The following is a 13,993-nucleotide window of genomic DNA, read 5'->3' as shown; positions in this document are numbered from 1 at the left end:
CATTTTGTTGTCCACTTTCATGAAAGGAACAAAATAAATAAATAAATAAAAATAAAATAAAAAATAGTGGTAGAAGAAGTACTCAGTAAAATAATTCACAGAATCTACCCCACTAAAATTTTTCTTCAACGTTTTAAAAAAGATTTAGATTTGAATTGCTTTTTTTGTGAAGGACACCCTGAAAGTATTTTTCATTTATTTTGGTCTTGCCCTTTTTCGTCTAAGTTCTGGAAAGATATTTGTAACTTCCTTTTTTTTCAATTGAACCTAATTTGTCCCTTTGTTTTGAAAATATACTGTTTGGTTTCACTGACTTCCCATACACAAAAAAAAAATCAATATTACATTATAACTCTAATTATACTATTGGCAAAATATCACATACATAAATCTCGATACACAAAAAAAATCCCCTCTTTATATATTTATAAGTGAAACCAAGCAGTATATCAATTCTATTAAAGACTCTACTAATTTGAAAGCTGCTAAAACTCTGAATATTTGTAATTTTTATAATATTTTTGTATGACAACCTCTTTATGATTTATTGAAACCCCCGGCGACGTTCTGATGTATTTTTTTGTATTACACCCCACCCAACTGCCTTAATAAAGTTTATTTAAAAAAAAGAAGTACTCAGGACTTTTTTAAAATAAATTTGTATATAGAAGTAAGTCTGATTGTATTGTAGTGATTTCAGATTTATAGTTTTACAATAAAAAAGTGGTCCGTAGAATAAATGTATTATAAAACTAAAACTTCTATTAAAATCAAGATAAATAACAGAAATCATCTAGGTTTAGATACAGTGGTGGTTCTAGACCAATCTTACTGTGGAGGCCAATGAGGGGCCAGTTTTTAATCAGAGGGGCACAATAAAAAAATGGCAAAGATGATATTTAAGTATTCAAACCCTTTATTTTAGCTCATTTAAAAATCTTAATTAAGTATATTTGGAAGATACAAATACATTGTATCAATTACTTTTGTACCACAATGACATTTCCCATTTTTGTGCGCAAGTATTTTTTTTTGTGCAGTACAGTGAGAATTATCTTCCTTATTTATTCACAAGCTTTTATTGCACAATTAAACTATTATCCAATGTACACATTCTGGGTTCCTTTTGTGTACAAAAAAATTGGTAAGAATTGTTCCGTCGTTCATCGTTATGAATTGATTATTTTATTTTTAATTTGACACAGGGGCCACAGCAGGGGCCAAGGGCTTCTTCACAGGGGCAGTGGCCCCTGGAGGCCCCTGTGTAGAACCGCCACTGTTTAGATATTAGATCTGAAAGACTGCAATGAGTGATTTATCTCAAATATGGGTCAAATGTGAACGGGGTTGGTTGTCACATGTGCTGGTAATGTACCTTTCTAATGTATATTTTGTTGGGGTATTTTGAGCGCTTGAGTGCTTTTGACAGTGTTGTATAAATATAATTATTATTATTATGAATGGTCCAAGTAGTTAGACACGTCAACTGATAAATTGCTTGGAAATGCTTGTTTTTTTTTGTTTTTTTTAAGGCAGATATTGAAATAAATGTGCTTGTTTTCTGGTTCTTGTCTGAATTTTCAAACTGTTTAGATTGTTTGCTTCATGTTTGTGTTTATAGCATTTTTATGTGTACAACATCAACAAATAACCACATTTTAACTCAACATTTGTGAATATTAAAACTTATTTATTTATAGCAGGACCTTAACCTGTCATCAGCTGGTTAGAATATTCAAACATAAATATTGCCAGAAATAAAGTTTGCCAACCAGCCCTGGTCTTCTATATTCATTATGAATAATAGCTTATTTCAGAATAAAGTATATGTCTTATATTATTGTATTATAATCAAATAACAATAAAAATAAAAATAGATTTTCATGTTGAAAAAACTTTGTTTAAAAAATTGTTTTTTGATTACTTTTTCCCCCCAAGACGCTCATTTTGTCTTTTTGTGTGTGAAGTTTGATGAAAAATTGATTTTCACATTATACTCACAATATCACAGTACTTGAGTAAATGGCCTTTTAGTTACATTCTTCACTGCAAATCATAATTCACTTACTGTAGTTTTAAAGGTTTCACAAATAGAAAAGTACACACAGACACAATAAGAAAAGTCCATGAAGAATAATCAACAATGTAGAAAAATAATTGATTAAATATTTAAGAAAATAGAGAAAAAGGCACTGAATCAAGTATATTCATACAGTTTTTTAAAACAGGGTAAACTGGTTTGAATTTGTGAAAATCAATTAACATACACAGAATTGTATCAACATGATTGATTGGATAATAAAAAATAAAAAAAGCACAATGTACATGAGAAAGGCTAATATAAACCACTTCTGCAGCGTGTTCTGAAGAAGAAAAAACATCTGATGAAGATGAAGCAACAAGCAAACATTTTACTACTATAAGAAGTTTATTTACATCATATTTTCAGCCTTTACATTGGTTTCTTGACAAGATATGTGCTTATATTGTTGAAAAACTCTAGATCTAGAAGATATCATGTAGTTCTTTTTGTAGAACATGTAGAGGTTCAACACAACATTCTTAAATAATCACAGATCTTTAAGATCTCTTGCAGATCTTGTAGATCCTCTTGATATAAAGCAAGTCTTGTAGTTCCTGTAGAAATGGTATTGTGGTCTTGTAGATTTACAAAGTCTTGCAAAAGGTCTTGAAAGATTCAGTCCACAACTTTTGTAGATGTTGAGGTCTCACAGTGGTCTTGTAGATCTGTCAGCAATGCAAATTAAAAGTAGAAGCTCTCGTTTCGTAGATGTGGACGTTGAAGTAAAGGGAGGACATCCAACACAGAGCTCATGTTTGTTACCTTTCAGCAGCCTTCTGCTTTAGCAGCTTCCTCTGGGATCTCCTCCAGGTTTGGTGGAGGAGAGTCGCTCCGCAGAGGTTTTGAGAGGCTTGACCCACGCTTTCGTAGGCTGCTTGATTGGACATCTTTGTCAACAGGAATCATGGTTTTCCCCAAAGACTGGAAGCACATAACACAACTAAGGAACAAGTCAAACTATAACAGACCAAGGTTATTATAGTCAACGAAAACTAACGAAATAACGAAAACTAGAATTGAAAAAACATTTTTGTTAACTGAAATAAAAATAAAAACTAGAGTTTTTAAAAAAACGATAACTAACTGAAACTGTATTTTGTGGTTACAAAACTAACTAAAACTAACTAAAATTATAGTGGAAATGTCCTTAGTTTTCGTTTTTGTCAACTTTTTTCATTCATAATTCAGTGTTTCTATTTGAACATGCAACACATGGTGAATATGTTTACTGAGACTGGGATGTTTACACTAGAACAGAAGTTAATAACTTTATTGGGGCTGAGATGATAAACCAAAGGAAATAAAGGCAAAACATTTTTATGAATCTGGCACCCAACAAATACCCCATTAAAAAAAACTAAAACTAACACTAAAACTAATAAAAACTAAACTAAAACTAAGCATTTTCAAAAAATAAGAACTGAACTAAAACTAGAAAACTCACTCTAAAAACAAACTAAAACTAACTGAATTTGAAAACAAAAATTCACAACGAAATTAAAACTAAAACTAAAGAAAAATCCAAAACTATTATAACCTTGTAACAGACAACATCTGTGTTAAAACACAAAGGAGAACTGTATGGAAACCTGCTCTAATTTATGTGAGAAAATAACATCAAACACAACGATACAAAACTGTGCGAAAGTCTTAGGCAGATGTGAAAAAATGCTATAAAATGAATGCTTTAAAAAATAGAAACATTTGGTGTGACCACCCTTTGCCTACAAACCAGCATCAATTCTTCACACCTTCCTAAGACTTTTGCACAGTACTGAATGTCCAAACTTTTATTTGAAAGTCTGTTCATTTTGACCAGTTTTCCTTACCTGGTTTTCAGCCAGCGCCTCTTTAGCCATGTAGTGCTCCCTCTTCATCTTCATTTCCACTTCCTCCGGGATGTCAGGGACCATCAGGTCGATCAGGCGGCCGATGAAGAAGACCACATGCTGAAGAAGAAACAGGAGGAGCCTTCAGGTCACAACAGAACCTGCTGCCTCCGTCACTCATTAACTGATCAACACTCAGCTGGCTGCTTCATACAGGCCAGTAAGTTCCAGCCAATCACAGCACACTCTAGAATTTCATCATACGGATGTTAGTATGGTTGATTCTGAAATGGGTTGGAAAAACACCAGAAGCACCAGAGACGGTGTTTGGGATGCTGGAAAATTCGCACATGCATCAGAACAGACAAAAATTGCAAAGATTGTGCCCGGTCATGGACGACGGTCTCCACAGTGCACCCAAACACACACCAGGGTCAGGATAAAGTTCTCTCGTACCCCTTTTTGACCAAGGCCGTTCCAGGGCCGATTTAGCCTGGGTATACCCAGACTGCCTTGTATGCTTGAATTTAATTTCGAACCTCCATCCAGTCTGGAAACCAGGGAGGTTTCTTAGCCCTGTTTTAGGGATCCAATCACAGAGCGGGGAGGGACGGCAAGACGATGACGCGTACTACTCGGCACTTGGAAGCTTGTAGTTTTCCGGATCCAACATGGCTGCTGCAGACGCGAAACTCTCTTTAGCTGTAGATGGTGTTTTAAATAGTTTAGAGCGAAAGTTGAAAGGCGAAAGGTCTCTCGGCGGCTCCGCTGTCCCGGAACCGGAGCGGGACTATTAGCGCTGCTAGCGGCGCTAATCACCGGCGCTACCGTAACACCGGTGATCTGGCTCCGAGCCGGGGGACAGCGGAGCCCCCAGAGACCCGCAGCAGCTTGTTTATTGCCCATAAAATCAGTGGATGTGTGTGGCTGAATGACATGAGGGGGAATAAAGCGTGAAAATAAATAATCTTGCAGAAAGCGAGAACTGGAGAAGCAAAGCAGCAAACAACACTCTCTCACAGACACACACAACAAACATCCATCTCTGTTGCTCTACTACGTCATCTGGTATAACTGATCTGATTGGCTAAGAGCTACCTACAGACGCTTTGATAGACATTCTAAGCGTCCAATAAACGGCTCTGGAGGATCGTAAACCACACCTCCTCTACGGAGAAATGAACGGCTGGTTCCCAGACCACATCTCATTTGAGATTAGTCTGGTGTTAGCCAGGCTACAAAATAACATAATATCGAAGTGCATCAAGGCTCACTGTCTGATCGCAGCACGTCGCCTGTGGAAATAATGGATCAACACATTGTTGATGACCCAGAGGGACCAAAATTTCACTCTGATTCAGACTAAACAAACCCAATCTTGGGTTGTAAAAACACCCTTGGACGTGTAGCCTGATAGTCGAGATTCTGTCCCATTTTCAATTTGGAAATGGACCAATAGGGGGCGCCTCCAGCTCCTAACATGGGCCTGCTCCAAAATATGGCCATCAACTAATGACAGTTTGTCCAAACATCACCAGACTTTTCGGATATTTTCAGTTAGGCTGTCGAAACGTGTCTGCAAAATTCTGTCCACTTGCTATAAAACCTCTCAGTTTTCTTTAATGCAGGTGTCAGAAACCCTTGGCAGCTTTCAGCTTCTGACAGTCTGTGTTGGCTTCGACCGAGACATTTAAAATCTTAGAAATCAGACACTGACCTGTTGCTGACCTGTTGCTCAAGTGACTCTCATGCTCTCCGGATGTTTTCGTAAAACAAAACTTCATCAAATGAACTGATGTGTGAGAGACACTCACCTCAAACACGATGACAAATGTGAGTCGAATGGCGAGGAGGTGATAGTAGTCTGGGAGGTATTGACCCTCTTCATCCCTTAAACCACGATACCTGCACAGGACAACAACAACAAACAACAAAATAAACAATAACATCAACAGTTATTGTCGTTATGTTCAGACCAAAAATGTAAAAATATTGTTGTGGTGTTGCATGCTTTAGTTGCATGTTGCCTACCTGCAGGGTGTGTTGTGGTGTTACATGCTGTAGTTGCATGTTGCCTACCTGCAGGGTATGTTGTGGTGTTGCATGCTGTAGTTGCATGTTGCCTACCTGCAGGGTGTGTCTTGGTGTTGCATGCTGTAGTTGCATGTTGCCTACCTGCAGGGTGTGTTGTGGTGTTGCATGATTTAGTTGCATGTTGCCTACCTGCAGGGTATGTTGTGGTGTTGCATGATTTAGTTGCATGTTGCCTACCTGCAGGGTGTGTTGTTGTGTTGCATGCCGTAGTTGCATGTTGCCTACCTGCAGGGTGTGTTGTGGTGTTGCATGCTTTAGTTGCATGTTGCCTACCTGCAGGGTGTGTTGTGGTGTTGCATGCAGTAGTTGCATGTTGCCTACCTGCAGGGTGTGTTGTGGTGTTGCATGATTTAGTTGCATGTTGCCTACCTGCAGGGTGTGTTGTGGTGTTGCATGCTTTAGTTGCATGTTGCCTACCTGCAGGGTGTGTTGTGGTGTTGCATGCAGTAGTTGCATGTTGCCTACCTGCAGGGTGTGTTGTGGTGTTGCATGCTGTAGTTGCATGTTGCCTACCTGCAGGGTATGTTGTGGTGTTGCATGCAGTAGTTGCATGTTGCCTACCTGCAGGGTGTGTTGTGGTGTTGCATGATTTAGTTTCATGTTGCCTACCTGCAGGGTGTGTTGTGGTGTTGCATGATTTAGTTGCATGTTGCCTACCTGCAGGGTATGTTTTGGTGTTGCATGCTGTAGTTGCATGTTGCCTACCTGCAGGGTATGTTGTGGTGTTGCATGCTTTAGTTGCATGTTGCCTACCTGCAGGGTATGTTGTGGTGTTACATGCTTTAGTTGCATGTTGCCTACCTGCAGGGTGTGTTGTTGTGTTGCATGCAGTAGTTGCATGTTGTCTACCTGCAGGGTGTGTTGTGGTGTTACATGCTTTAGTTGCATGTTGCCTACCTGCAGGGTGTGTTGTTGTGTTGCATGCAGTAGTTGCATGTTGCCTACCTGCAGGGTGTGTTGTTGTGTTGCATGCTGTAGTTGCATGTTGCCTACCTGCAGGGTGTGTTGTTGTGTTGCATGCAGTAGTTGCATGTTGCCTACCTGCAGGGTGTGTTGTTGTGTTGCATGCTGTAGTTGCATGTTGCCTACCTGCAGGGTGTGTTGTGGTGTTGCATGATTTAGTTGCATGTTGCCTACCTGCAGGGTATGTTGTGGTGTTGCATGCAGTAGTTGCATGTTGCCTACCTGCAGGGTGTGTTTTGATGTTGCATGCAGTAGTTGCATGTTGCCTACCTGCAGGGTATGTTGTGGTGTTGCATGCTGTAGTTGCATGTTGCCTACCTGCAGGGTGTGTTTTGGTGTTGCATGCTGTAGTTGCATGTTGCCTACTTGCAGGGTGTGTCTTGGTGTTGCATGCTGTAGTTGCATGTTGCCTACCTGCAGGGTGTGTTGTGGTGTTGCATGCTTTAGTTGCATGTTGCCTACCTGCAGGGTGTGTTGTGGTGTTGCATGCAGTAGTTGCATGTTGCCTACCTGCAGGGTGTGTTGTGGTGTTGCATGCAGTAGTTGCATGTTGCCTACCTGCAGGGTGTGTTGTGGTGTTGCATGATTTAGTTGCATGTTGCCTACCTGCAGGGTGTGTTGTTGTGTTGCATGCTGTAGTTGCATGTTGCCTACCTGCAGGGTGTGTTGTGGTGTTGCATGATTTAGTTGCATGTTGCCTACCTGCAGGGTGTGTTGTTGTGTTGCATGCTGTAGTTGCATGTTGCCTACCTGCAGGGTGTGTTGTTGTGTTGCATGCAGTAGTTGCATGTTGCCTACCTGCAGGGTGTGTTGTGGTGTTGCATGATTTAGTTGCATGTTGCCTACCTGCAGGGTGTGTTGTGGTGTTGCATGATTTAGTTGCATGTTGCCTACCTGCAGGGTGTGTTGTGGTGTTGCATGCTTTAGTTGCATGTTGCCTACCTGCAGGGTGTGTTGTTGTGTTGCATGCAGTAGTTGCATGTTGCCTACCTGCAGGGTGTGTTGTTGTGTTGCATGCAGTAGTTGCATGTTGCCTACCTGCAGGGTGTGTTGTGGTGTTGCATGATTTAGTTGCATGTTGCCTACCTGCAGGGTATGTTGTGGTGTTGCATGATTTAGTTGCATGTTGCCTACGTGCAGGGTGTGTTGTGGTGTTGCATGCAGTAGTTGCATGTTGCCTACCTGCAGGGTATGTTGTGGTGTTGCATGCTGTAGTTGCGTGGCGATGTTGCCAGAGTAAAGTTGATGAAGCCGCTCAGTGAGCTGTCTGTGGTGTAGCGGTAGTACAGACGAGGTAGAAAGGACGAGGTGAACGCTATGAGGAACGCCTAAAATCAAAGATTTTTTTGTTATTAAACTTTTTATTTGAAGAAAAACAAACCGGCACATAAATGTTGCTCTACATCTTGTAAACATGTCAAGTCTTTTCATCAAAGCATAAAAAGAAAGAAATGGTTTTAAAAAATAAAAAATATATAAATAAAATCTAAATCATATCCTTGCAAAAGCATTTAAACTCTATCACAATTCTCTTACAAAGACATACTTATACCTAAATTGATAGGCAACTTGAAAATCTGAAAAAAATAAAATAAAGATAATAATGATAATTCGAAAATAATAATAACAGCCTTAATAATAGTGAGTTGATCTGCCCCATGTAAACCTTCCTTCATCCATGTTTTCTTCTGCAAACAGAACCTTATCATGGGGTGATCAAAGATTTTGATTCTGATTCAAACATTTCAAAGTGACAAAGTAAGTCAAGATTATAACTGCACTGTCAAAAATAATCTGTTAAATTTACGGTAAAATACCGGCAGCTGTGGTTGCCAGAATTTTACCGTAAAAATTACAGTGAGTGGGTTTTCTACTGTAAATTTAAATGTAAATATCAGCAAAAACTGTAATTTAGACTGAGTAGTCCGTTTATTTAAAGGTAATTGTGTCCTTGAGACAATATGGTATTTCTCCATTCATTTTACATGATTTTTAAAAATATTTTTACAGTAAAACTGTGTTTTTCAAAAGTTTTGTTCTATTCTGTGACAGTAATTAAAAGTGTCTATTATGGTGATATGCAATTTTTTTTATTTTAGGCCGTATTTCTCATGCAATTTGACAGCATTTTACTGTAATTTCTACCAACACTTTTTACAGTGTGGTCCTCACAGAAACAAACAGCAACACAGAGAGACTCACATTGCCAAAGACAGCCACGTTTGTGATGAACTGCATGATGGGAAACCAGATGCCGATGTCCTGAGCTCGCTCGCCCACCGGGCGGCGATATTCAGACACAAACTTCTGAGCGTCCAAACGAATCTCCACCCAGTTATTGATGAGAGCAAAGAGAGGAGCGAGAGGACACGCCGCCACGAAGATGGTGACGAAGCCAAACTGGATCACTGAGGAGAACAAGAACCAGAATCAGAGCCGGCCCAAGGCATAAGCGAACTAAGCGACTGCTTAGGACCCCGTGGCCACTAGGGGGCCCCCAAGAGCAATTAACAAAAAATATGTACATATTTTGCATGCATGAGTGACACTTTCTATATGATCAAAGATATATTATTGTACAAAAATACAATTTAATGTCAACAACGCCAAGATAAAAGGAATGTTTTCACGTTTTTCAAAAATAATAAACCAGATGACACTTTTACAGTAAAAATAATGCTTCACCATTTGATAGATAGATATATAACAGAAATTCGGTTGTCACAGCAGTCCGGTATTCAAGTACAATGAAATACAATAGAATAAAATACTGAGGTAGCATAAATAAAAACAACAATAGAAAAAAACACAGAATAGAACAAGGACACTTAAGAAGTTAAAAAGAACATCAGTTGGTAGGATGGTTGGCAAGATGATGGTAATAATTAAACTGGTGATATGATGCAACAATGCTATAGTGACTAGACGGTATATAATAATAATAATAATAGTAATAATAATAATAATAATAATAATAGTACAGTATATAATATATATAATATAATATGTAATAATAGATAACAACATAAAAATAAAATGAAAAATATAAATAAAGTAATAATAAGTAAAATAATATGATATATAATATTTGGATTGTTGTGTAAATCAACCCCAAGTCACTCGATAGTTGAATGTGATACATTTTTAGATTAAAAAACACATGTGACACCCTGGAAATCATTCATTCATTGGTATCATTTGTATCATTATTGCATTGGTATTATTTATGTAATTAACTGGGACACCCCCTTAAATGTGTGAAGACATATCAGGCTGACAATAGCATAATGTAAACAACACTACCAGAGCCGCAATGAGTTTGTAGTAGGTGTGTGAATGATCAACAATCAATATTATTGGCAGAAATAGAGGGCCCCCGAAACTGAATTTTGCTTCGGGCCCCATGGAGGCTTGGGCCGGCTCTGACCAGAATAATACAAAAACTCTTAGCCCCACCCGTCTGGCAGGCCCCAGACTCATAAATCCAACAGACTCACCCATCTCCAAGTATTCACTGAAGAGTCCCTCACAGAGCAGCAGCTGGTAATCTGCTTCCCAGGGAGAAACCTCCTCCTCTTGGTCCCCCTTCACCTTCATCTGAGCCTCCTCTCCTTCCTCTATCTTCGCCTCCTTCTGCTGAGGGCTCAGCTTCCTCTTCTGCCACCATGATTTCATCTTCCTGCCAAATGATGAGCACACAAGTTATTCTTTTGTTCTCACAACCAAGGTTATTATAGTTAACGAAAACTAACGAAATAACGAAAACTAGAATTGAAAAAACATTTTCGTTAACTGAAATAAAAATAAAAACTAGAGTTTTTAAAAAACGATAACTAACTAAAACTGTATTTTGTGGTTACAAAACTAACTAAAACTAACTAAAATTATAGTGAAAATGTCCTTAGTTTTCGTTTTTGTCAACTTTTTTCATTCATAATTCAGTGTTTCTATTTGAACATGCAACACATGGTGAATATGTTTACTGAGACTGGGATGTTTACACTAGAACCAAAATTCAAAACACCCAGAACTGTAAGAGTTAATAACCTTATTGGGGCTGAGATGATAAACCAAAGGAAATAAAGGAAACATTTATTATGACCTCTTTGAATCTGGCACCCAACAAATACCCCATTACAAAAAAACTAAAACAAACACTAAAACTAATAAAAACTAAACTTAAACTAAGCATTTTCAAAAAATAAAAACTAAACTAAAACTAGAAAACTCACTCTTAAAACTAATTAAAACTAACTGAATTTGAAAACAAAAATTCACAACAAAATTAAAACTAAAACTAATGAAAAATCCAAAACTATTATAACCTTGCTCACAAGACACTATTTTGTTTTCATAAGGTATTATGTTCAGTTATCTACTATGTTCATTTGTTTTTTAAAGCTAGTATCTTCTTCACAAGTTATTTTGTCCTCACAAGATACCATTTCTTTCGTACACACTGCAAAAAAAGAAAAGTTGGGTGAACTCAAAATTTCAAGGCAACAAACTTCGAGAAAATTTTAAGTTTGACAATTAAACTAAATATTTTAAGTTTTGTTTTTGAGTTTGCTCAACTCTGAATTTCTCTGGCACGATTGTAACGCCGCTATGAAATGTCAGCTAATGTTGTGACCACAATTTTGAGTTAGCATTGATACGCTAATGGCTACTCTTGTAGCTGTAACCATAGACATATATACATGTATATATGTCTATGGCTGTAACAAGCAGCGCAGCTAGCATCAGTTAGCCGCTAGCATCAGTTAGCCGTTAGCTATCGCTAATGACCGAATTTCACCGCTTTCCCGCATTTCACAACAAAGAAATAAGAGTTATCAGAACTATTGTCCCTTGTTGTGAACCCCAACTTAAAGATATAAGTAACAACAACTCACCAACTTGTTTTTGAGCAGACAACTGGCTTCCTTTGTTGTGCTAACTTACATTATTGCCCTAAATGTCAATAATTTGTGGCTGTGGCTCAGTTGGTAGAGTGGTCGTCTTCTGATCGGAAGGTTGGTGGTTCGATCCCCGACCATGGCAGCCCACATGTCGAAGTATCCTTGAGCAAGATTCTGAACCCCAAATTGCTCCCGATGCTGCGTTCATCGGTGTGAGAATGAATTCCCAATGGTGGCAGGTGGCACCGTTTAGGGTAGCCTCTGCCACCAGTATGAATGTGTGTGTGAACGGGTGAATGAGCGTAGTGTGTAGTGTAAAGCGCTTTGGATAAAAGCGCTATATAAGTGCACCCCATTTAATTTATATTTCCAAGTTTTACCAACTTAAATTACTGTTTTAGGCCAAAAAATACAAGTTGGCTTTTTTGCAGTGCAGTTTCTCATAGCATTCGCACACATTGTCTCGTTCTCAGACAATAATTCTTTTCACAGAAGTTATGTGTGTGTGTGTGTGTGTGTGTGTGTTTGTCCGTACGGTATGAGGAACTCCTGGGCATTATTGATCAGCTGTTTTCCCACCATGATGACCAGCAGCTCCTGAGCCAGGTCAATGAGGCAGCCACCTGCTCCACACTGGCCCACACAAACACAAATACAGTTTAATTGTTGCCCCCTTTTAATGAACAACATTTCAACCAGAAACAAATACAGAATTATCACCTAGAGCCCAAATCAGGCTTCAATTAATCACATTTAATTATTTTGATTCCTATTAGCATAGCTTTTCCATTTTCCAACTGCTGGGTTAAATTAAAAAGCTGTGAAAACACACAACAAATACTTTATTTATGATCAGGGTACTTGAATGATCATGCATGAAAAAAGCATTAATTAATTACTTATTGAACTATGAGCAAATGTATAAGAATAGATATCTCATGCACAAGATGCTGATTGATGCAAAAACTGAAGCTTCGCAATATCTGAGTTAATAATGACGTTTAATAATTCTTTGTGAGTTCGACTGCAATAAGAGGGACAGACTCACGTCTTCATTGCGAATTCCAAACAGTGTCTCGTATTTCCCAGGGTAACCAATAAACCTAAACAGACACAAACAAACAAACAAACAAAGCAAATGAATGCTTGTTTTCATCCAAAGCCGTTTTGGGAAACCACCTCTCAGTAAACAAGGACACACTTAACAAGAAGGAAACGTAAATTATATCATGTAAAATAAATACCAGAGTAGAGAATCAAAAAATGTGTCTGCATGCATAGTTGCTTTAAAGGTCATTAAATATTTTCAGTTGGTCATAAACTCTGAGGAGAGACTTACAGCACTCAGATGATGGCTTCATAGGTTAATGCAGCTATTCTCAACCTTGGGGTCGGGACCCCAATTGGGGTCGCAAGATGATTTCTGGGGGTCTCCAAATCATTTTGGAAGTCAGCTCTGTCTCCACTGTGTTAAAGTGTTCATGTGTTAATGTGTTTTAGTCTTTTTGGTCACTTAATTTCTTTTTTTGATCAATTTATGGTCAATTTGTGTCTTTTTTGGTCATTTTGTTTCCTTTTTTGGTAATTTTGTGTCTTTTTTGGGTCATTTTGTGTCTTTTTTGATCATTTTGTGGTCAATTTGTGTCTTTTTTTGTCGATCTGAACTGTGCGTGTGAGATTGTGTTCAGTGAGCGGGGGTCGCGGACAACATGCATGTTAAATTGGGGGTCGCGACTCAAAAAGGTTGAGAACTACTGGGTTAATGAATCCATCCTTGAATGGATCGTCGGTTAGAAGACTTAACCAAAACAAGCTTAAAATTGTGATATTTCTTCAAAATCACTCTAATTCCATTTTATTCAAATTTAAGATAAAAATGTCATAAAATTAAACTTGCACATTTTCTTTTTTCATAATTTCTGTCATTATAACTGTGTTATTCTGTACAAAATACATTTTTGAGTTGTTCCCACTTGATTGTGCACAGTGAGTAAAATGTAAAAACATGCCCCAAATATTTTGGCTAGATATCATAATTATATTATGTTTCATCTGTTAAAATAAATTACTCCTGAAATATGAAATATCCTTTTTTTTTTTTTTAAATATGGATAAAATAAACT

At 38.0% G+C, this 13,993-nt stretch overlaps 1 protein-coding gene across 2 annotated transcripts in view; it reads right to left on the bottom strand.

Annotated features, from left to right (window-relative positions):
* Positions 1 to 2,409: 2,409 nt before the first annotated feature.
* Positions 2,410 to 13,993, bottom strand: part of ano7 (anoctamin 7) — a 34,577-nt gene continuing 22,993 nt past the window's right edge. The window contains exons 16-24 of one of the 2 annotated variants that reach the window (XM_059331808.1): positions 12,919 to 12,973; positions 12,406 to 12,503; positions 10,467 to 10,648; positions 9,172 to 9,377; positions 8,152 to 8,297; positions 5,727 to 5,817; positions 3,913 to 4,032; positions 2,846 to 3,004; positions 2,410 to 2,748 (exon numbers count right to left, since the gene is read on the bottom strand). In XM_059331808.1, coding sequence (XP_059187791.1) covers positions 2,849 to 3,004; positions 3,913 to 4,032; positions 5,727 to 5,817; positions 8,152 to 8,297; positions 9,172 to 9,377; positions 10,467 to 10,648; positions 12,406 to 12,503; positions 12,919 to 12,973 — 1,054 coding nt within the window. In that variant the 3' untranslated portion in view covers positions 2,410 to 2,748; positions 2,846 to 2,848. Of the gene's footprint in view, positions 3,005 to 3,912; positions 4,033 to 5,726; positions 5,818 to 8,151; positions 8,298 to 9,171; positions 9,378 to 10,466; positions 10,649 to 12,405; positions 12,504 to 12,918; positions 12,974 to 13,993 lie in introns of both variants that reach the window. The other variant, XM_059331807.1, reaches the window with a different exon arrangement.

This window comes from Centropristis striata, chromosome 4, assembly GCF_030273125.1.
Source record: "Centropristis striata isolate RG_2023a ecotype Rhode Island chromosome 4, C.striata_1.0, whole genome shotgun sequence".
NCBI classification, from domain to species: Eukaryota; Metazoa; Chordata; class Actinopteri; order Perciformes; family Serranidae; genus Centropristis; species Centropristis striata.
The sequence above is the reverse complement of the archived record's forward strand: the minus strand, read 5'-3'. Positions and strand labels throughout refer to the sequence as shown.